Source organism: Electrona antarctica, assembly GCF_951216825.1.
Source record: "Electrona antarctica genome assembly, chromosome: 10".
NCBI classification, from domain to species: Eukaryota; Metazoa; Chordata; class Actinopteri; order Myctophiformes; family Myctophidae; genus Electrona; species Electrona antarctica.
This window is the reverse complement of record NC_136791.1, coordinates 3,987,769-4,012,100: the sequence shown is the minus strand read 5'-3', so window position 1 is coordinate 4,012,100 and position 24,332 is coordinate 3,987,769. Positions and strand designations below refer to the sequence as shown.

At 39.7% G+C, this 24,332-nt stretch overlaps 1 protein-coding gene across 1 annotated transcript in view; it reads left to right on the top strand.

Annotated features, from left to right (window-relative positions):
- The window catches only part of sptlc3 (serine palmitoyltransferase, long chain base subunit 3), a 55,348-nt gene that overhangs the window by 4,622 nt on the left and 26,394 nt on the right, over positions 1-24,332 (top strand). The window contains exons 3-6 of the mRNA XM_079512675.1: positions 3,557-3,711; positions 12,541-12,689; positions 18,954-19,078; positions 22,109-22,202. Of these exons, the coding sequence (XP_079368801.1) occupies positions 3,557-3,711; positions 12,541-12,689; positions 18,954-19,078; positions 22,109-22,202 (523 nt within the window). The remainder of the gene's footprint in view (positions 1-3,556; positions 3,712-12,540; positions 12,690-18,953; positions 19,079-22,108; positions 22,203-24,332) is intronic.

Genomic DNA, 24,332 nt, shown 5'->3' with positions numbered 1-24,332 from the left:
ATGTGAAAAATGCAGCTTTGTTTTTTTTTGTTTTTGTCTTCCTCTTTTTGTTCTTTTTTTCCTGTCTTGTCTTTTGGTTTTTGGTTTGTCTGTTTTTTCTTCAATTAAAATAGCAGACCTACAAGCTCGTAGCGCGCCACTCGCGCTACGAGTGGTAGATCTGATATTTTTCAATAGCTAAAGCATAACATAATGCTAACACCAAAAGGGGTTCCCGCCCAAAATGGGTTAAACATATACGAACCCTAGCGCCCCTATTCTGGGCATGATTGTCATAACAGGTGAACATTCGACGAAAATAGCCGATCTACAAGCTTGTGAGCCCTTGTAGACGGGCTATCTTCGGCAAGGAGATTTGGTATAGAGGTGGGCTCTCTAGTCGGCTAAGTACATTGGCCCCGGTCAGTGAAGTAAATCATGTTTTTTAATCAGAGTGTAAAAAAATGATCCATAAGGTTTTTGTTGTTGTTGTGTACCACACACACCCACGCACATGCCAGTGGCCCCACTATGTGCATGTGTGCCTTTCATTTTCGTTTTATTTCTACAGTATAATTGCTGTAAGTTTTTTACCCTCCCCCTTGTCTTATGTCTTCACTTCTACAGTATGTTGCCATGGCTGAGACAGGGTACCATAGAGGATAGCTGTTGGAAGAGCACTAATTAATTCCCCGTGGATTCAAGTTATTTCTAGTATGCTGCTCTGCTTTGGGATCCTTGATGAGGTCTGAGTGGTGTTTTAGTACAGGCGTACTAGTGTAGTGTTACTGTAAATATAGGAGGGGTACATTTATTGGAGATTTGACTCCTTAAATCCTTAAATTCACAGAATTGGACGCTTTTCAGTGTCTTGATGTTTTCTCCCTTGGATATTATTTGTGTTTAAAGCCATTTGAATATTGAAGTATTGATATCTTTCTGTGTCTATGTTTTTCTTGACACCAGCCAAAGTAGAGCTTAGATCAGACCCAAGAAAACAAGCCCAGCACTACCCGAGCCTGTGCGCATTCTGAAACATTTTCTTAGTGTGTAAAAAGTCTGATTGATTAATGTTATGTTTATATTATAGTTATTTGCTCAAGGAGACCCATTTTAGGCGGGAACCCATTTTGGTGTTAGCATTATGTTATGCTTTAGCTATTGAAAAATAGCAGATCTACAAGCTCATAGCGCGCCACCGAGTGGCGCGCTACGAGCTTGTATGTCTGCTATTTTTGAAAAATCGAAGAACCACTGACATAGAAACATAGCTTTTTCAGAAAACTGTCAGGATGTAGAAGACATTTTTAGAATCTGATCTCAGGTCAAAATGGGTTAAATGCATTATAACATTGTAACTAATAACTACAGTATGTACAGTAGGCTGATTATCATATCAAATAGCTTACTAGTATCCACCCCAATTAAGAAAAAGAAAAGCAATTATATGACCGGCCCAAGGAAATGGAGAGACATTCTTACTGGCCCCTGCCCCGATCCTGACCGCTGGGCCGGTCCGGTCTCAGGTCCGGTCCGGGCAGCGGCTCAAACCTCTAATTGGCATGGTTGATTTATTGTGTTGCGATTCTTGGGAAGTTTGAACCCTGTTGTTAGGGAGTAGTTTACAAGTTGCCGTTTACAAGACATGTTCTTCTGCTCTCTCTTTTTACACCCATGTGTGTGTATTGTATTGTATTGTATTGTCTGTCACATGACGGTGATAGCTTTTATTGGATTGCATCCAATATAACTTGGAGATAGCGACTGGAGGCTTAGGCGGTAAGAGTGGCCATTTGGGGAGCAGAAGGTTTCCAGTTTGATCTGCGTCTGTTCATGGCTCTTTGTTAAAGTGTCCTCAAAACACTGAACCTCTCTCTCTAACCACTTCCTCTCCGCTGATGGGTGGATGCAGCACTTTTTGTTAAGTGCTTTGGATAAAGGGGCTATTATATAGAAATCCAGACCATTTGCCAAGATAACCTGCAGGGACCAGTTTTTGTTATTTTTTCATACACACCGGTGCCAAACACAACCAGTTTGAGGCTTAGCTGAGAGGCTGGGGTTAAAACTGAGATATGCTCTGAGATATGCTCTGATAACTTTATTATTATTTAAAGCGGTGCTATGTAACTGTCTTGTAAAGAATTACATTTAATTTAGTCCAATCTGTATGGTAGGTAGAGTATGGTAAATGGTGCATTTATATAGCACCTTTATCCAAGGCACTTTACAGAGATTGTGCATTACATTCACCCATTATGATTCGCGCACACATTCACACACCGATGGCGGCGGAAAACATGCAAGGCACCAACCTGCACATCGAGTCTTGCTCAAGGACACTTCGACACTAACTCTGGGGGGAGCCCGGGTTTGAACTGGGAACCTTGCGGTTCCTATGCGGTCACTCTACCCCTGAGCCACTGCCGCCCGATTGTTAATTATGAATATAACTTAAACTTGTACAATCGGGGTGGTTCTATTTTGTCTCCCTGCTCTTAGATCGGGTCAAAGGTCACGTGTCACCTAGACACAGGATCTGACACGAACTTTGACCTGATGGTCAAGATTCAATTTATTCATGAGCAAGCCGGTCGGCTATATGAGCTCAATGGTAAAAATGTCAGCACTTGCGCTGGAGACCGGGTTAAAATCCGAGGTAGAAGAGGTAAGTTACATAGTGCAGCTTTAACGTCTTAACCACAGTCATAGGACATTTCCACAACATCATTTAAATTTTACTATAATCTTTATGATTTGGCACTAAAGTTGAACCTTTGAAGTTATTTCATGCAAACCTCCAGTCGGAGACCTTTCAAGTTACGTCAAGTGCACAGCACAAGTTCAGTCTATATCTATAATATGGGTCATATTCACAACGTCCAACATCGCTCCAGATCCACCAGTGGTTCTCAACCTGTGTGTCGAGACCCCCAGGGGGTCCCCAGATGACAGTCAAGTGACAATTTAAGGACTTTTAAGACCTCAAGAAAGAAAAGAAAAAATACCACCAAATAACAGTAATGTTATTTAGTTATGTTGGATGTTTACCTGGTACCCTAGATACTTTGTAGAGCTTAATTATTTGCTTTGCACTCTTATTTAACTGACCATTTTTACACACTCTTTGTTTGTGCCATTCTTTCTGATAAGATGGTCTGCTAATTCTAAATGCATAAATTGTGAGTGTAGCATGCATGTGTTTTTTTCTAGTTTATACTCTTTAAAATCTTTAACCCATTTTGGGGCGGGAACCCCTTTTGGTGTTTTAAACATTGTTATAATTTAGCTATTGAAAAATAGCAGATCTACAAGCTCATACGAGCTTGTAGGTCTGCTATTTTTGAAAAATCGTGAAAATATTTATTTCAGAAAACTGGAGATTTTGAGGTCGGGCCTAAATGGGTTAAAAATAAATGTTCTGAGAATCTGTCCAGAATAGTGATACCAGGGTTAATGTGATTACTGTAACTATAGTACCATGTATTAAAATGCTCCACAGACTAAATGCATCATACTAATATTGTACATGTATCCATCACTTGGTCCTGATGGATCTCTTTCCTTCTGGTCGCAGCACTTTGTGCCACTTTATCAAGACTTTGAGAACTTTTACACACGCAACCTGTACATGAGGGTCCGAGACAACTGGAACCGTGTTCTGTGCAGCCTCCCTGGACCCGTGTTCGACCTGATGGAGAGGGTGTCCGATGATTACAACTGGACATTCAGGTACTGACACTGACTCATTATAATCATAATGCTTTTACACAAAGTATATTGTTCAATTCAAGAAATCCCACTGACTTCCATCAGAACATTAAAATTAGAGCAGGTGTTAGCTCTGGTTAGAGATGAACTAACACATTCTGCGAATGTATCCGCTGAAGCAGACGGATTGTGACGGCGCTGTAATGGGTAGGCGACGGGATGGCCTGGGATGCAGCGGGGACACAGGGTTCTCAGTAGCGGATTAACCCATTTAGGCCTGAAAAAAGTGTCTTCTAAATCCTGACAGTTTTCTGAAATACCTGTTTCTAGGCCTATATCACTCAATATTTCATGTCAAGGATCCCAAAAATGATCTGTAATTGGCCTCCGAGACCCCCATCTGAAAATATGTTGTTCCAGGGACCCTCCAGAAGCAAAGATTTGAGTTAAAAACGTTAGTTCTGAAAAAATATATTCCAAATTTGAGGCACATTTTCACGATTTTTCAAAAATAGCAGACCTGATCTGCTATTTTTCAATAGCTAAATTATAACATGTTTAAAACACCAAAAGGGGTTCCCGCCCAGAATGGATTAAGGCTGAGCATGGCATCCTCCTGCGGAACACAATTATGGGAATAGGATATAAAAAGGAACAGAGCTATGGGGGAGAAGTGGGATCAGGTAAGAGAGATACGGAGGCTTACTCTAAGATTGAGAGATTTCAAAACCCCTTTTGTGTCTTGGCCTCTTATTGTCAGTTATGCCTCCCTTTTAGTGAGGAGAAAGCAGCACGACAATACTGTTTTGGTGCGCAGGCTTCTGTGCGCTCGCTGTATAAATGTAGAAAACGTGTCAAGAAAGACTATCTCTCAAACCTGGGTTACAATGTAACCTTCCGGTCAACTGATGCAGAGAACTCCAGCCGAACCCATAGAATCTCTGACACTATACAGTACAATCCTCAGTGTTTATTTAACTCTGAGGGTGTACGTGTACGGCTGCTGGTACTTTCTGGTGTGACGGCCCCTGTACCTTTTTAAGGGAATGTGTATGCTGTTCGGTGTCAGGCATGCTTAACCCAGACAGACAGTAGAGGGAGATTGACCTCATGAACTGTTAAATTGACTTAAGGTTTATATTCTGTTGTATAACTGAGTTCCAGATCCATTCCAAAGGAAACCATGCTTGATACTATACTACAGAGGCGCCTGTTCTTAGGAGAGAGCTGTACGCACAATCTTGAGAGCAAATTTTAGACTCTTGAGTTAAATTTAATTCACAGGATTTTACTGTGCATGCGTGAAATACAACTAACTGCATATCTAATTTCTTCTTTCTGTCTGGAAACAACTGAATGGGCTCTATGAGTCTATGCTCACTTTGCACAGCAGTCATATTGGAAACTATGGAAAGAAATACATCTTTCACAGGTCTTACCAATTTTCAAATTGTCAATATTGTCAGAGTGTGGTGTGCTTCAGATACCCTCATGGTTCCTAATGACCCCTTAAATTAAATTAACTCTGAGAGTGTACAAATGGACCTGTACGTTTTAGGGTTTCCAATTTCTTTCCTATTTGACTTCTGTAATCCTTGAAAACAAAGCCAAAAGGTTGTAGCATTAACTTTTAACTAATCAAATACAACAAATTAATGTTGATTCCCTTTTTTAACGCCATGAAATTAATTTGATAATTTGCAAATAAATCAGACCAGTCTGAAGCGAGTGGTGCAACAGCACCCCCTATTGGTACTCTAAACATCGGGACATAGGGACATACCGGTAGTCACATAGGTTAGGACTATAGGTTGGGACATAGGTTGGGACATAGGTTGGGACATAGGTTGGGACATAGTTTGGGACATAGGTTGGGACATAGGGACATTGCTGTTCCTTGGAGTGGTTGCACCACTCAAAAAAAAACTAAATTCTACATTGTTTTACTATTTTGGCGCTGCACTGTGGCGACATGGGCATAAGGGCTACGCTTGCATGCGGGCCCTTTATCTAAGACACATTTCTTCCTCGGGAGACAAATAATAAAGAACCTTGAACCTTGATTGTTGTACATTATAGCATTATGATTAGCAGTGTTATGATTAGCAGTGTTATGATTAGCAGTGTTATGATAGCAGTGTTATGATTAGCAGTGTTATGATTAGCAGTGTTATGATTAGCAGTGTTATGATTAGCAGTGTTATGATTAGCAGTGTTATGATAGCAGTGTTATGATAGCAGTGTTATGATTAGCAGTGTTATGATTAGCAGTGTTATGATTAGCAGTGTTATGATAACAGTGTTATGATTAGCAGTGTTATGATAACAGTGTTATGATTAGCAGTGTTATGATTAACAGTGTTATGATAACAGTGTTATGATTAGCAGTGTTATGATTAGCAGTGTTATGATTAGCAGTGTTATGATTAGCAGTGTTATGATTAGCAGTGTTATGATAACAGTGTTATGATAACAGTGTTATGATAACAGTGTTATGATAACAGTGTTATGATTAGCAGTGTTATGATAACAGTGTTATGATAACAGTGTTATGATAACAGTGTTATGATTAGCAGTGTTATGATTAGCAGTGTTATGATAACAGTGTTATGATAGCAGTGTTATGATAGCAGTGTTATGATTAGCAGTGTTATGATTAGCAGTGTTATGATAACAGTGTTATGATAGCAGTGTTATGATTAACAGTGTTATGATTAGCAGTGTTATGATTAGCAGTGTTATGATAACAGTGTTATGATTAGCAGTGTTATGATTAACAGTGTTATGATTAACAGTGTTATGATTAGCAGTGTTATGATTAGCAGTGTTATGATTAGCAGTGTTGTGATTAGCAGTGTTATGATTAGCAGTGTTATGATTAGCAGTGTTATGATTAACAGTGTTATGATTAACAGTGTTATGATAACAGTGTTATGATTAGCAGTGTTATGATTAGCAGTGTTATGATTAACAGTGTTATGATTAACAGTGTTATGATTAACAGTGTTATGATTAGCAGTGTTGTGATTAGCAGTGTTGTGATTAACAGTGTTATGATTAGCAGTGTTATGATTAACAGTGTTATGATTAACAGTGTTATGATTAACAGTGTTATGATTAGCAGTGTTATGATTAACAGTGTTGTGATTAACAGTGTTATGATTAGCAGTGTTATGATTAACAGTGTTGTGATTAACAGTGTTATGATTAGCAGTGTTATGATTAACAGTGTTATGATTAGCAGTGTTATGATTAACAGTGTTGTGATTAGCAGTGTTATGATTAGCAGTGTTATGATTAACAGTGTTGTGATTAGCAGTGTTATGATTAGCAGTGTTATGATTAACAGTGTTATGATTAACAGTGTTGTGATTAGCAGTGTTATGATTAGCAGTGTTATGATTAACAGTGTTATGATTAACAGTGTTATGATTAACAGTGTTATGATTAACAGTGTTATGATTAGCAGTGTTATGATTAACAGTGTTATGATTAACAGTGTTGTGATTAGCAGTGTTATGATTAACAGTGTTATGATTAACAGTGTTGTGATTAGCAGTGTTATGATTAGCAGTGTTATGATTAACAGTGTTATGATTAACAGTGTTATGATTAACAGTGTTATGATTAACAGTGTTATGATTAGCAGTGTTATGATTAACAGTGTTATGATTAACAGTGTTGTGATTAGCAGTGTTATGATTAACAGTGTTATGATTAACAGTGTTATGATAGCAGTGTTATGATTAGCAGTGTTATGATTAACAGTGTTATGATTAACAGTGTTATGATTAACAGTGTTATGATTAACAGTGTTATGATTAACAGTGTTGTGATTAGCAGTGTTATGATTAACAGTGTTATGATTAACAGTGTTATGATTAGCAGTGTTATGATTAGCAGTGTTATGATTAACAGTGTTATGATTAACAGTGTTATGATTAACAGTGTTATGATTAGCAGTGTTGTGATTAGCAGTGTTATGATTAACAGTGTTATGATAACAGTGTTATGATTAGCAGTGTTATGATTAGCAGTGTTATGATTAACAGTGTTATGATTAACAGTGTTATGATTAACAGTGTTATGATTAGCAGTGTTGTGATTAGCAGTGTTGTGATTAGCAGTGTTGTGATTAACAGTGTTATGATTAGCAGTGTTATGATTAACAGTGTTATGATTAACAGTGTTATGATTAACAGTGTTATGATTAGCAGTGTTATGATTAACAGTGTTGTGATTAACAGTGTTATGATTAGCAGTGTTATGATTAGCAGTGTTATGATTAACAGTGTTGTGATTAACAGTGTTATGATTAACAGTGTTATGATTAGCAGTGTTATGATTAACAGTGTTGTGATTAACAGTGTTATGATTAGCAGTGTTATGATTAGCAGTGTTATGATTAACAGTGTTATGATTAGCAGTGTTATGATTAGCAGTGTTATGATTAACAGTGTTATGATTAACAGTGTTATGATTAACAGTGTTATGATTAGCAGTGTTGTGATTAACAGTGTTATGATTAGCAGTGTTGTGATTAGCAGTGTTGTGATTAGCAGTGTTGTGATTAGCAGTGTTATGATTAGCAGTGTTGTGATTAACAGTGTTATGATTAACAGTGTTATGATTAGCAGTGTTATGATTAGCAGTGTTATGATTAGCAGTGTTATGATTAACAGTGTTATGATTAACAGTGTTATGATTAACAGTGTTATGATTAGCAGTGTTGTGATTAGCAGTGTTGTGATTAGCAGTGTTGTGATTAGCAGTGTTATGATTAGCAGTGTTGTGATTAACAGTGTTATGATTAACAGTGTTATGATTAGCAGTGTTATGATTAGCAGTGTTATGATTAACAGTGTTATGATTAACAGTGTTATGATTAACAGTGTTATGATTAGCAGTGTTGTGATTAGCAGTGTTGTGATTAGCAGTGTTGTGATTAACAGTGTTGTGATTAGCAGTGTTGTGATTAGCAGTGTTGTGATTAGCAGTGTTGTGATTAGCAGTGTTATATTAGCAGTGTTATGATTAACAGTGTTGTGATTAGCAGTGTTGTGATTAGCAGTGTTGTGATTAGCAGTGTTATGATTAGCAGTGTTATATTAGCAGTGTTATGATTAGCAGTGTTATGATTAACAGTGTTGTGATTAGCAGTGTTATGATTAGCAGTGTTATGATTAGCAGTGTTATGATTAGCAGTGTTATGATTAGCAGTGTTATGATTAGCAGTGTTATGATTAGCAGTGTTATGATTAGCAGTGTTATGATTAACAGTGTTATGATTAGCAGTGTTATGATTAGCAGTGTTATGATTAGCAGTGTTATGATTAACAGTGTTATGATTAGCAGTGTTATGATTAGCAGTGTTATGATTAACAGTGTTATGATTAGCAGTGTTATGATTAACAGTGTTATGATTAGCAGTGTTATGATTAACAGTGTTATGATTAGCAGTGTTATGATTAACAGTGTTATGATTAGCAGTGTTATGATTAACAGTGTTATGATTAGCAGTGTTATGATTAACAGTGTTATGATTAGCAGTGTTATGATTAGCAGTGTTATGATTAGCAGTGTTATGATTAGCAGTGTTATGATTAACAGTGTTGTGATTAGCAGTGTTATGATTAGCAGTGTTATGATTAGCAGTGTTATGATTAGCAGTGTTATGATTAGCAGTGTTATGATTAGCAGTGTTATGATTAGCAGTGTTATGATTAGCAGTGTTATGATTAACAGTGTTATGATTAGCAGTGTTATGATTAGCAGTGTTATGATTAGCAGTGTTATGATTAACAGTGTTATGATTAGCAGTGTTATGATTAGCAGTGTTATGATTAACAGTGTTATGATTAGCAGTGTTATGATTAACAGTGTTATGATTAGCAGTGTTATGATTAACAGTGTTATGATTAGCAGTGTTATGATTAGCAGTGTTATGATTAGCAGTGTTATGATTAACAGTGTTATGATTAGCAGTGTTATGATTAGCAGTGTTATGATTAGCAGTGTTATGATTAGCAGTGTTATGATTAACAGTGTTGTGATTAGCAGTGTTGTGATTAGCAGTGTTATGATTAGCAGTGTTATGATTAGCAGTGTTATGATTAGCAGTGTTATGATTAGCAGTGTTATGATTAGCAGTGTTATGATAACAGTGTTATGATTAGCAGTGTTATGATAGCAGTGTTATGATAACAGTGTTATGATAACAGTGTTATGATTAGCAGTGTTATGATTAGCAGTGTTATGATTAGCAGTGTTATGATAGCAGTGTTATGATTAGCAGTGTTATGATAACAGTGTTATGATTAGCAGTGTTATGATTAGCAGTGTTATGATTAGCAGTGTTATGATTAGCAGTGTTATGATTAGCAGTGTTATGATTAGCAGTGTTATGATTAGCAGTGTTATGATAGCAGTGTTATGATAGCAGTGTTATGATTAGCAGTGTTATGATTAGCAGTGTTATGATTAGCAGTGTTGTGATTAGCAGTGTTATGATTAGCAGTGTTGTGATTAGCAGTGTTATGATTAGCAGTGTTGTGATTAGCAGTGTTGTGATTAGCAGTGTTGTGATTAGCAGTGTTATGATTAGCAGTGTTATGATTAGCAGTGTTATGATTAGCAGTGTTATGATTAGCAGTGTTATGATTAGCAGTGTTATGATTAACAGTGTTATGATAACAGTGTTATGATAACAGTGTTATGATTAACAGTGTTATGATTAACAGTGTTATGATTAGCAGTGTTATGATTAACAGTGTTATGATTAACAGTGTTATGATAACAGTGTTATGATTAGCAGTGTTATGATAACAGTGTTATGATAACAGTGTTATGATTAACAGTGTTATGATTAACAGTGTTATGATTAGCAGTGTTATGATTAGCAGTGTTATGATAACAGTGTTATGATAACAGTGTTATGATTAGCAGTGTTATGATTAACAGTGTTATGATAACAGTGTTATGATTAGCAGTGTTATGATAACAGTGTTATGATTAGCAGTGTTATGATTAGCAGTGTTATGATAACAGTGTTATGATTAGCAGTGTTATGATTAGCAGTGTTATGATAACAGTGTTATGATTAGCAGTGTTATGATTAGCAGTGTTATGATTAGCAGTGTTATGATAACAGTGTTATGATTAGCAGTGTTATGATTAGCAGTGTTATGATAACAGTGTTATGATAACAGTGTTATGATTAGCAGTGTTATGATTAACAGTGTTATGATAACAGTGTTATGATTAGCAGTGTTATGATTAGCAGTGTTATGATTAGCAGTGTTATGATTAACAGTGTTATGATTAACAGTGTTATGATTAACAGTGTTATGATTAACAGTGTTATGATAACAGTGTTATGATAACAGTATTATGATTAGCAGTGTTATGATAACAGTGTTATGATAACAGTGTTATGATTAGCAGTGTTATGATAGCAGTGTTATGATAACAGTGTTATGATAACAGTGTTATGATTAGCAGTGTTATGATTAGCAGTGTTATGATTAGCAGTGTTATGATAACAGTGTTATGATTAGCAGTGTTATGATTAGCAGTGTTATGATAGCAGTGTTATGATTAGCAGTGTTATGATAACAGTGTTGTGATTAGCAGTGTTATGATTAGCAGTGTTGTGATTAGCAGTGTTATGATTAGCAGTGTTATGATTAGCAGTGTTGTGATTAGCAGTGTTATGATTAGCAGTGTTATGATTAGCAGTGTTATGATTAGCAGTGTTATGATTAGCAGTGTTATGATTAGCAGTGTTATGATTAGCAGTGTTATGATTAGCAGTGTTATGATTAGCAGTGTTATGATTAGCAGTGTTATGATTAGCAGTGTTATGATAACAGTGTTATGATAACAGTGTTATGATAACAGTGTTATGATAACAGTGTTATGATAACAGTGATATGATAACAGTATTATGATTAGCAGTGTTATGATAACAGTGTTATGATTAGCAGTGTTATGATAGCAGTGTTATGATAACAGTGTTATGATAGCAGTGTTATGATTAGCAGTGTTATGATTAGCAGTGTTATGATAACAGTGTTATGATTAGCAGTGTTATGATTAGCAGTGTTATGATAGCAGTGTTATGATTAGCAGTGTTATGATAACAGTGATATGATTAGCAGTGATATGATTAGCAGTGTTGTGATTAGCAGTGATATGATTAGCAGTGTTATGATAACAGTGATATGATTAACAGTGTTGTGATTAGCAGTGTTGTGATTAGCAGTGTTATGATTAGCAGTGTTGTGATTAACAGTGTTGTGATTAGCAGTGTTGTGATTAGCAGTGTTATGATTAGCAGTGTTATGATTAGCAGTGTTATGATTAGCAGTGTTATGATTAGCAGTGTTATGATTAGCAGTGTTATGATTATCAGTATTATGATTAGCAGTGTTGTGATTAGCAGTGTTATGATTAGCAGTGTTGTGATTAGCAGTGTTATGATTAGCAGTGTTGTGATTAGCAGTGTTGTGATTAGCAGTGTTATGATTAGCAGTGTTGTGATTAGCAGTGTTATGATTAGCAGTGTTATGATTAGCAGTGTTATGATTAGCAGTGTTATGATTAGCAGTGTTATGATTAGCAGTGTTATGATTAGCAGTGTTATGATTAACAGTGTTATGATTAGCAGTGTTGTGATTAGCAGTGTTATGATTAGCAGTGTTGTGATTAGCAGTGTTATGATTAGCAGTGTTATGATTAGCAGTGTTATGATTAGCAGTGTTATGATTAGCAGTGTTGTGATTAGCAGTGTTGTGATTAGCAGTGTTATGATTAGCAGTGTTATGATAGCAGTGTTTTTCATGTTGGCAGGTTAACCGGGAAGCGAATAAACAACGTCATCAACGTGGGCTCCTACAACTACCTGGGCTTCGCTGAGAACAACCCTGATTTCCTGAAAACGGTGGCTGACGTTACGCTCCAGTACGGGGTGGGGGTCTGCAGCACCCGACAGGAAGTGGGTGAGTCATCTTTTTAAACGCCTAAAAAATGAGTTTCTATTTCATGCAGGCTTGAAGAACGCTATGATTTTCCTCTTCACTGTGAACCCCTAATAACTGAGAGTTCATTTTATAGTTTTAATAAAAAAGGTGCTTCGTCCACTCACAGTAATAAGCCCTATATACTTTGTTGTACGACAAATAGGGGAAAATGGCTGTTGTGTTTGACCTATTTTTGCTCATTTGAATTAAAATACAAACAACACCTTAGTTTCGCCTATAATGACATGCCCAATAGGGATGATTGAAAGTGGTTACGGTGGATTTGTTTATTCCAGCTACTGTCATTTTATGGGTTCAGGTACAGAAATGCTAGAACACTGCTGTGCTGTGCTGTGCTGTGCTGTCGGGGTAACCAAAATGCGTAACCATCAAAAGGGGGAAACATGCACCATCATTTATTAGCTTTCTCATGAATTATACTGCTCAAATCTTTAATTATCTTTCCAGCGGCTGCAATGTTATATGAATTATTCACCCTTTGTTTAAATTATGTACAGTTTGGGGCATAGGCAGAGATCATTACATACTTGCCCACACTGAGCTTTGGGTGGGGGGGGGGGGGGGGGGGGGGGTTTATCATGGTGTAGTGTAACATTACGAAACGCCTCAGACATAAAATAAAATAGGCCATCGAAGATCTGAGCTATATGGCAGAGTTAGAAGGGACCATATCTGAAAGCATGGGTTTGTGGCGTCTAGATGTATAGAATTTTAAATTATTTTTATTCTCTGAACTTCGATCCAGCCAAAGTCTTTGTGCTCAGGGTTCTGGAGTGGAGAATCGTGTTCCAGTGTCTTGCTGTTGTATAAGGTGTATTAAAAAAGAAGAAGATGAATGGCTCCCAACTGTGTGTTTATAGGTCAGGACCGGTGTTGGGGTAAACAGGTGTGTAGTGTACAAGGGAGAGAGAGAGAGCACACAGTGTGTAGTGTACAGGAGAGGGAGAGAGAGCACAGTGTCATGTACCCACTGTCATACATGCTTAGCAAAGTGTACCATGTTCCTGTTTTGCTCTGTCACTGTGACTCGTAGCTGAACAGCCTAGCTAGCGCTGCCACCACACACTCGGTGATATATGAGCGCAGGCTATCTGACGGTGATAGATGACTTGCTGTAGTTCTGGCTCTCACACGGGGGGGAGTGGGTTTGTTGAATTGTTTTGCACTAAGAGCTGCACGCTATTAAGAGAATTGACAGACCTCAGAGTAATGGTGCAACAGCAAATCAAACTAATCGATTTAATTGATTAGAAAACAATTATCAATTTGAATAACATAACTGATGTTTTAACCCATTTTGACCTGAGATCAGATTCTAAAAATGTCTTCTACATCCTGACAGTTTTCCAAAAAAAAGCTATGTTTCTATGCCAGTGGTTCTTTGATTTTTCAAAAATAGCAGACCTACAAGCTATGAGCTAATCGATATAGACAATTATAAAACAAATCTATTAAAATGATCTATTAATCCCCCCCCCTCCCCTGTTGATATGTTGATAGGCCTATACAATGATGCCCTTCTTGAATATTTGATTAATTGAAAAGGTATTGGATATAATTTAGAAGACGATCAATAGTTGGAGCCGTACCTCAGAGACGGAACCAGAGGAATAAAAGTACAGCACATGAGGGCAAATATAAAGTCCCCTCCCTTGCACCATCCATAACTCATTTTTGTTTATTTATTTATTTATATGTTTACTGTATTCCTCTTTCAAAATGGGCCTGTTTTTGAGTCCTTTGGCTCAGTGAGAGGGTTAACCCATTTTGGGCGGGAACCCCTTTTGGTGTGAAAAATAGCAGATCTACAAGCTCATAGCGCGCCACCGAGTGGCGCGCTACGAGCTTGTAGGTCTGCTATTTTTGAAAAATCGAAGAACCACTGACATAGAAACATAGCTTTTTCAGGAAACTGTCAGGATGTAGAAGACATTTTTAGAATCTGATCTCAGGTCAAAATGGGTTAAGGAATAACAAGCATGTGTATCCCGTGAGACCTTATTAAGCATCCATTATTAAACACCCCAGTGTCTCTATTAGAGCAGCGACGCCATCATAGTCCATGAGTTGGTCCACATGAGGTACTTTTATTCTGGGTGGAACATACGTTCTCCAAAGTGCTGCAAAGCGTTCTATTCTGGGTGGAACATACTCAAAAATGCTGCAAAGCATTCTATTCACTCAAAGTGCAAGTTGTATTTGGACATTAAACACATTCACTGCCGTTCGCGTAGATTTACGTCAAGTCTAACGGTTAAGCGCCGATGATGTAAATTTACGTCATGTGGTCTTTTCAGTGATTTATGATTTATCTTCGCCAACGTAACGTATGCATTGTTCTAGGTTGCGACAGATGCAACAGGAAATGAACCAGAACTAGTGAACATTTCATTTCGCCTGCCGTCCGCCTCCACGTTATCAGATCCAGATAAATGCATTTATCTCTGATTATTTTCCCAGATTGCGTTTTTGGTCAAAACTAGTTTTATTCAACGGCGGAACGGCCCATAACAAAACAAAAGTTTTCCTACATCCGGTTCACGTCTCGGATGCCGGTGGACCTTCAAAATGAGGGTTTCACTGAAAAACATGGGGTTTTGGAAGAATGAATGAATGGATACCTGTCAGTGAGTGTGTTAACCGTTTCTTAAGTTTAAAAGTTTTATTTGGAAAAGCCCCCCCCAAAAAAAAAAAAACATTTGTGTAAATTGTCTGCAATTTATTTTTTATTTTAACTCTCCCCTGTCAGGTGAAAAGAAGCAGCTTGGACTCCTCATGCATAGAAGGAAGCATGAGGTCAGTCCGCTGCCCCCCCCAGGTTGGCAGAGGAAGTGTAGCGCCCAGGATTACATTAGATAATTGACACTGGGTGAAAAAAAAATGGGTGGCAAAATCGTGGGATAAAAATTATAAGAAGTAGAACTTGTTACTTTGACCTTTAATACCAAAGTAGATCTCCTTAATAAAGCAAACAAAGCCTTTCCCAACCTGTCTTACTTGCTACATGAACTGCTATCAGTTCATTTCTCTTGGGGTGTGGAGTGGACTCTCCCATGGCACAGAACACTATGCGCTTTATGAATACAAGGCATCATGTGATCGATGGCACCATGTGATCGATGGCATCATGTGATCGATGTTATTGTGGGAGTGAGTTTGAAACGAGATGTGTTAAACATTCGTAGACGTATGTTAATGCGTAGCCAGCCCTTTCCTACTGTTCACACAATGATTAACAGAAATCAGACTGGGGTGCGACCAGCAGTTATCACAGCAGTTAAGCCAGTGTTTAATTATCATGACGGTAGTAGTGATGGCATGCACGGCTAGATGTACAATCATCTAGTCCAGTGACTCTAAAAGTGAGGGCTGCTGCCCCCAGGGGCCACTGGGAGGGGGATATATATATATATATATATATATATATATATATATATTATATATACATATATATGTGTGTGTGTGTGTGTGTGTGTGTGTGTGTGTGTGTGTGTGTGTGTGTGTGTGTGTGTGTGTGTGTGTGTGTGTGTGTGTGTGTGTGTGTGTATGGGGGCCGCAGCTAAAGGCTATTGCTACTCGGGAGGGGGGGAATCCTCCGCATGGAAACGTTTGTGCACCCCTCCTGCCCTGGTTTAAATAAATGAGATCTGTTTAACTTTGCTGTGGGTGCTTTGAGGAAACCTGTCAGTCATGGTTGCTTAGAAAAGGAAAATAATAGATTTCGCTTTGAGGTTTTGCAAATACGATCACCGCCACCACCTCTCTCCACAACGCCGCAGATTGCACATTTGCAATATTTATTTGGCATTCGGGTGTCGACAACATCGGTTGGCAGACGGATGAACCCTGGTAATAAAACGGGTAGCGGCACCTGCTCTCTGGTCTGTTTGTTTTAAACAGATGCCCATAATAACTCTAATTTCAGGTAGTTGTGATGAGGACTCTATTACCTTGGGGTGTTGGGAACCAAAGCCTCCGTATGAAGTTAGCATATCAATAAGGAGGCAAGCCTGAGAGGGAAAATGCTGTATAAAGAGACTGAATGTCAATGTGGGTCTGATTAAAAAAAGCTGCACATACGGGCAGGGGGGCTCTGAGCCCGAGTGGTTGAGGAAATGTATGAATCGATTTGACTTGGCACGCGGCCTGATGGAAGGCAGCGAATGTAAAACACCATAAAGGGAGAGTCGCCTCAGTGCTTTCTGTTTTTATACGCACCACTCAATAGCAATCCTCTCCCCTATTCCTGAAACTTCCAGGCTGTGGCTGTCTGTGGGTGCTGTGGGACTTATTTTTTTGTTGATATTTCCCTCCAGTGATGAACTCATTGACGTTGCTATGAATGCACCGTTCGCTCCAGGCCAGGTGGTGATTGCCCCAGTCAATGATATCTAACCATACTGTTAACTCTGCTTGGTCTCTAATCTCATACCAGCTGGTGAAGCTGGTGATTTTAGCAATTATTTGATTTGGCTGTGGTGTTTGTATTTTAGTGAGCTTATGTACACTAAGGGATAAATGGAAAAAGGAAATGACACTTGCAGACCCGACCCAAACCACACATGTTGTGTCAGTCAATCAGATCTTTTTTTATTAAAAAATAAAATCTGTATTGCCAAAATGTCTAGCATTTTGTCAATACAGATTATTTTTTTTACCACATAGGGTCCCTATTCTGGGGGCGAACATTCTGCGAAAATGGCATCTATCTACAAGCTCACAACGTGTCATCTGGTCTTTTGTGGTGAAGATATGTGTAGAGGCAAAAAAGGAGCAGACCTAGTGTAGAGCCCAGGGGGACCCCATGCAGTCACCAAGCGTGTAAACCTTTGGTTAGGTTTTAGAAGGCGTCTTTAGAATCGGCCTCATGTCTAAATGGGTTAACCCGTTTTGGGCGGGAACTCCTTTTGGTGTTTTAAATTATAATTTAGCTATTGAAAAATAGCAGATCTACAAGCTCATAGCGCGCCACCGAGTGGCGCGCTACGAGCTTGTAGGTCTGCTATTTTTGAAAGATCGTGAAAATGTGCCTCAAATTTGGAATATATTTTTTCAGAACAAATGTTTTTAACTCAAATCTTTGCTTCTGGAGGGTCCCTGGAACAACATATTTTCAGATGGGGGGGTCTTGGAGGCCAATTACAGATAATTTTTGGGGTCCTTGACATGAAATATTGAGTGATATAGGCCTAGAAACATAGGTATTTCAGAAAACTGTCAGGATTTAGAAGACATTTTTTTTCCAGGCCTAAATGGGTTAATATTATAGCAGGAGCTCTGACTGTAATCCTGTTGCCAAGAGCTAGAAATAAGATCTATATACGTATATGAACCCCGGATGGACGGACCGACTGACCAATGAACCAAACCCAATCCTTTGAGTTCTGTCCCCATGTGTTCTGGTCTGATTCCTGTCAGCAGAACAGTCTTTACACTGTGGTGGAATGGCCTGGGATGAAAAACTACATTAACCCATTTTGGGCGGTTTTGGTGTTAGCATTATGTTATGCTTTAGCTATTGAAAAATAGCAGATCTACAAGCTCATAGCGCGCCACCGAGTGGCGCGCTACGAGCTTGTAGGTCTGCTATTTTTTTTAAATCGAAGAACGACTGACATAGAAACATAGCTTTTTCAGAAAACTGTCAGGATGTAGAAGACATTTTTAGAATCTGATCTCAGGTCAAAATGGGTTAACAGGAATTTCAAGGAGTGAGAGGCACTGATGTGACTCGAAGCTAGTCCAGAATCTCTGTCATGTGACTACTAATGCTTTTGCTCAGAATGCAGTCACATGCACGGCTTTCGAAACGTAAGAATGCGTAAAGAATTCCAACAAAACCATGACCATTTAACCCATTTTTAGCGGGAACCCCTTTTGGTGTTAGCATTATGTTATGCTTTAGCTATTGAAAAATAGCAGATCTACAAGCTCATAGCGCGCCACCGAGTGGCGCGCTACGAGCTTGTAGGTCTGCTATTTTTGAAAAATCAAAGAACGACTGACATAGAAACATAGCTCTTTCAGAAAACGAAGAAGACATTTTTAGAATCTGATCTCATGTCAAAATGGGTTAAATACCATTGGGGTCAGTCAAACACAATCATAACAGTGAAATACTGGGCTGTAAATCCGGTAAATCTGACAAAACCATAACCCTGAAATACTGTCTGGACTGCTACTGTGAGTGTCATATCATTTATCGCTATCTGTCTCTTGCAGGTAATCTGAGCATCCATGAGGAACTGGAGCAACTTGTGGCGCGCTTCCTCGGAGTAGAATCGTCCATGATCATGGGGATGGGTTTTGGCGCCAACTCCATGAACATCCCGGCACTGGTTGGCAAGGTATCCACGATTTTGCAACCCAGTTTTTTCACCCAGTGCCAATTATCTAATGTAATCCTGGGCGCTACACTTCCTCTGCCAACCTGGGGGGGCAGCGGACTGACCACATGCCTCCTTCATGAGGAGGCATTAGGAGTCCAAGTTGCTCCTTTACACCTGACAGGGGGGAATTTCCCTGGCCGGACATAGCGCGTGGAAGGAACACGTTATTCCGACCAGTTCCTTTCCCCTCCATCAGGCCAGGGGGAGGTAGTTTTAGAGACCAGGATTACTGCATGTTTTTGTGAGGGTACCTACCCTAGGGGACACCATGCAAACTCCACACAGAAAGTCCGTTCTTAAACACATAGAATGTCATACAGCATAGGAAGAAAAGCGCTTGCTCTATGGGCCCAAACGTCCACGGAATACGTTCATCTCATTAGCCTAGCTTTTGTTCCATGCTTGCATTACGGCCTAAATTAATGAATAATAATCGTCAACTACATTCAACTGCTAACAAATCCCCCACCCAGTACCATTAATTAAAGTTGTAATAATTACACATTACAGTAGCCAGGGGGACGGTTTGCTGTGACATTCAGACACATGGACAGGAAAGGGCAGGGCTTGATGAAAGGCACTGCTCGGTGCTCGGGGGCATTTATTACCCATAGTTACCCCCGGTCTGTTGGCACACCAGCACAGCTCACACACACACACACACACACACACACACCAGCACAGCTCACACACACACACACACACACACACACACCAGCACAGCTCACACACACACACACACACACACACACACACACACACACACACACACACACACACCAGCACAGCTCACACACACACACACACACACACACACACACACACACACACACACACACACACACACACACACCAGCACAGCTCACACACACACACACACACACACACACACACACACACACACACACACACACACACACACACACACACACACACACACACACACCAGCACAGCTCACACACACACACACACACACACACACACACACACACACACACACAGCACAGCTCACACACACACACACACACACACACACACACACACACCAGCACAGCTCACACACACACACACGCTCACACACACACACACACACACCAGCACAGCTCACACACACACACACACCAGCACAGCTCACACACACACACACACACACACACACACCAGCACAGCTCACACACACACACACACACCCACTATCACGGGTTACCAGGGGCAACACACAGCACGACTATCGCTGATTGGCCTTGATGGGAGCAGGGTGAGGTGAGGTTGAATGTGGTTTGGGGGTTTAACCCATTCTGGACTGAGGTCGATTAAAAAAAAAAAGGCTTCTAAATCCTAACATTTTTCTGAAAAACCCAGAATTACCCCCAGAATTATCTCTATTGGGCCACGGACCCCCATCTCAAAATATGTAGTTTCAGGGACCCCCCAGAAGCCAATCATTTAGTTAAAAATGTTCGCTCTGAAATATATATTCAAAGATTTGTGCCACATTTTCACGACTTTTCAAAAATAGCAGACCTACAAGCTCATAGCGCGCCACTCGGTGGCACGCTATGAGCTTGTAGATCTGCTATTTTTCAATAGTTAAAGTAGAACAGAATGCTTGAAACACCAAGAGGGGTTCCCGCCCAAAATGCGTTAAGTGCTGAGGATGTGGCCATTTATGCAGCTCAAGTGGTCGATGTACTGTAGCCCCTAAGGACCATTTTGGAGATAGCCCACCGCAGGGGGGGAGGGGTGTCCCAGAGTGTACTCTCTACACAGACGGCCAGTGGTATCGCACAGAGACGGGCTGAACTGGGCCAGGCCGTACTGGGCCAAAACTAGAGGGACAGCTGCTGGCAGGCTATAGGGACCAGCCAGCTGGACCTCAGGCCAAACTTGCACTGAAATGGTGTCCAGTACAAATGCACAACGAGAAGTAATTTCCTCTCGATGTTGGCAAACGTGTACAGTTTCAGTATCAAGCAGTTGTCACGAAGGTTTCGATTGTCACGTTATCAAGGTTCATTAATTTGCATAGGATTTGTGAATAGGGAAATCTTGGTGGGAGCATATTGCATGGGGAAAAGTACTCACTACAGATCTGACCGCGATTAAGACACAAATGATTTGCAGTAAACCATTGAGGGAATACAAATCTGCCATCCTGTATCTTCAGCAGTCACGTTCATTCTGTACGATTGAAGTGCCAACGCCTCTTTGAAACATAATATAGTTCAACTTAATCCATTTAGGCATGACCTCAAAATTAAAAAAAAATCTTCTAAATCCTCCAGTTTTCTGAAATAAATATTTTCACGATTTTTCAAAAATAGCAGACCTACAAGCTCGTAGCGCGCCACTCGGTGGCGCGCTATGAGCTTGTAGATCTGCTATTTTTCAATAGCTAAATTATAACATAATGTTTAAAACACCAAAAGGGGTTCCCGCCCAAAATGGGATAATATAGTTCAACTTAAAGTAACACACACTTTATGGTGAATACACACTTTTCTTTTTTTTGCTGATGACAGCAATTTCACTTCTCTTTTATTCATTACATTATTTAGTGCCCTGGATGCCTCTGAGATGATGCAGAGCTTTCCCACACTGTCCATAAACTACATTATGAGCAGCATGACGTCAACTAACATCACAAAGTCTCGGCAATGCCAGGCAGAGAAAGAACGCCGTCAATCTTGTTCTCGTTGCAACATTTTATCAAGTGTTTTCCAAGAAATCTGTGCATTATTTTAATGGAATCAATGCTACTGTGGGGGCGTTTTTTGTTCATGTTTAAGTAACTACTTAATGATATTTAAGTTTGCATAAACATTTTTCTGTCCATTATTCATCATATTAGTATTATTTTACAATGATAGTGAGAGAATTGCATTCAGCACCATGTTTTTTAGCACTATATTGCAAGATCATTTGGGAGCTTGAAGGTGATTTTATTTAGATTAGAATGACATCTTTGCTCTTTGCTGTTTATTCAGGGCTGCTTGATACTGAGTGATGAGTTGAATCACACGTCTCTCATCCTGGGAGCCAGGTTATCGGGAGCAACCATCAGGGTGTTCAAACACAACAGTAAGTACAGCCAGAGTCTTTCATTGTAAACCGTAAACACCTTAACCCAGGGTTCCCCAATTCATTTTCCTCAAGGGCCATATTTTGACTAGGGTACCAGGCTGGGGGCCGAGTCCGCACGAGTGAGGTCGAGGTCTTGCCCTGAAAATTCATTTTCAGGGCAGGACCCCATTTGAAAAGGGTTTGACATGCATAGCCTTTATTTGTATTTATTTTCTTCCGCGGGCCGCAAGGGGGCGCTCCGCGGGCCGCAAATGGCCCGCGGGCCGCCTATTGGGGAACCCTGCCTTCTTAACCCATTTAGGCATGACGTCGAAATAAATAAAAAAGTGTTCCGAAAGAATATATATAACATTCAAAGATTTGTGCCGCATTTTCACGATTTTTGGGTTAAGGCTCATACTGGATTTACGGTGGTGAGGTGACCACCGAACTACAACATGACGTCACGAGCCGCGGTGAAGAGCAAACCACCGCCACCGCTCCAGCCCTTCTCTCTGTTTTTACTCACCACCGCTCAACGTTATTTCAGCTCCGGTGGTCACCTCACCACCGGAGCGGTGGTCACCTCACCACCAAAAATCCAGACTATGAATAGGCCTTTACTCCGATTGCCTTTGTAACCCCAGTTCACCACCAGTTGCGTTAAAAGGGCTGTAAGTGAAATGGTTTATTTTGTTCAAATAACGTAAATGGGTGTAATAAATAGTCTGATAGCAATCATTGCTAGATTGTTTGTTCAGTGACAGGGGAGGGTCTCTCCAGCTGTTTAGTAAAAGGGATGGAAGGATACAGGATATCAGTGACATCAGAAAGTGGTGAAACAGAAGAAAAACTGAAAAACTTTGCCCTGGGAAACTATCAAATTGAAGCTGATAAATTACCTTTGTGGGATCTCTCTCCTGAATGGATATAAGAACGTGTATTTTCTGTTACTAAAGCCCTGCAGAGACAGATTCTAAAAATGTCTTCTACATCCTGACAGTTTTCTGAAAAAGCTATGTTTCTATGTCAGTCGGTCTTCGATTTTTCAAAAATAGCAGACCTACAAGCTCATAGCGCGCCACTCGGTGGCGCGCTATGATTATTTCTTATAATGATGATAAGAAATACACTTACTGTACACCCCCTTTAATGATAATTGATAATGTCATTATTTTTGTTACGAAAGGAACGAGCATGAATAATATAACACCCCGATATGTTCTGGCATTGGAAAACTCCCTCCCTCCCGTAGGAGACGAACCCCTGGCTGCAAATACGTACTGACAGGTACAAGCAGAGCCTGTCCTCCCTGCAGACTCTAGCCCATTTTGTGCGGGAACCCCTTTTGGTGTTAGCATTATGTTATGCTTTAGCTATTGAAAAATAGCAGATCTACAAGCTCGTAGCGCGCCACCGAGTGGCGCGCTACGAGCTTGTAGGTCTGCTATTTTTTGAAGAATCGAAGAACGACTGACATAGAAACATAGCTTTTTCAGAAAATTGTCAGGATGTAGAAGACATTTTTAGAATCTGATCTCGGGTCAAAATGGGCTAGAGGCCAAGTGTCTGAAAGTAGAAGCCCTCGGGCATCTCCGCGGCCCGACCCCTCCCATCCTCCCTGCCCCCCCGGCATTACACCCTGGCCTGCTCCACTCTCTCCATGCCAACACTCACTTTTATTTCATTTTAAGCACATGAACCCCATTTAAAAAAAATGGCTAACGCAGCCGATCCACAAGCTCACACAGCGTCACGCAGTCGTGCGTGACGCTGTGTGAGCTTGTATAATAATACTAATCTCTCTAAATGTCCTAAATGTTTTAAGCCATTTTGGGCGGGAACCCCTTTTGGTGTTAGCATTATGTTATGCTTTAGCTATTGAAAAATAGCAGATCTACAAGCTCATAGCGCGCCACCGAGTGGCGCGCTACAAGCTTGTAGGTCTACGAGCTTTGAAAAATCGAAGAACCACTGACGTAGAAACATAGCTTTTTCAGAAAACTGTCAGGATGTAGAAGACATTTTTAGAATCTGATCTCAGGTCAAAATGGGTTTATTTAGTAAAACATTTCGTGAATGTTGTTAGTTTTTCAATTTCTTTGATTTTTTCCCACCTTCAATGACATGACCAAAGTAGGGAAATAC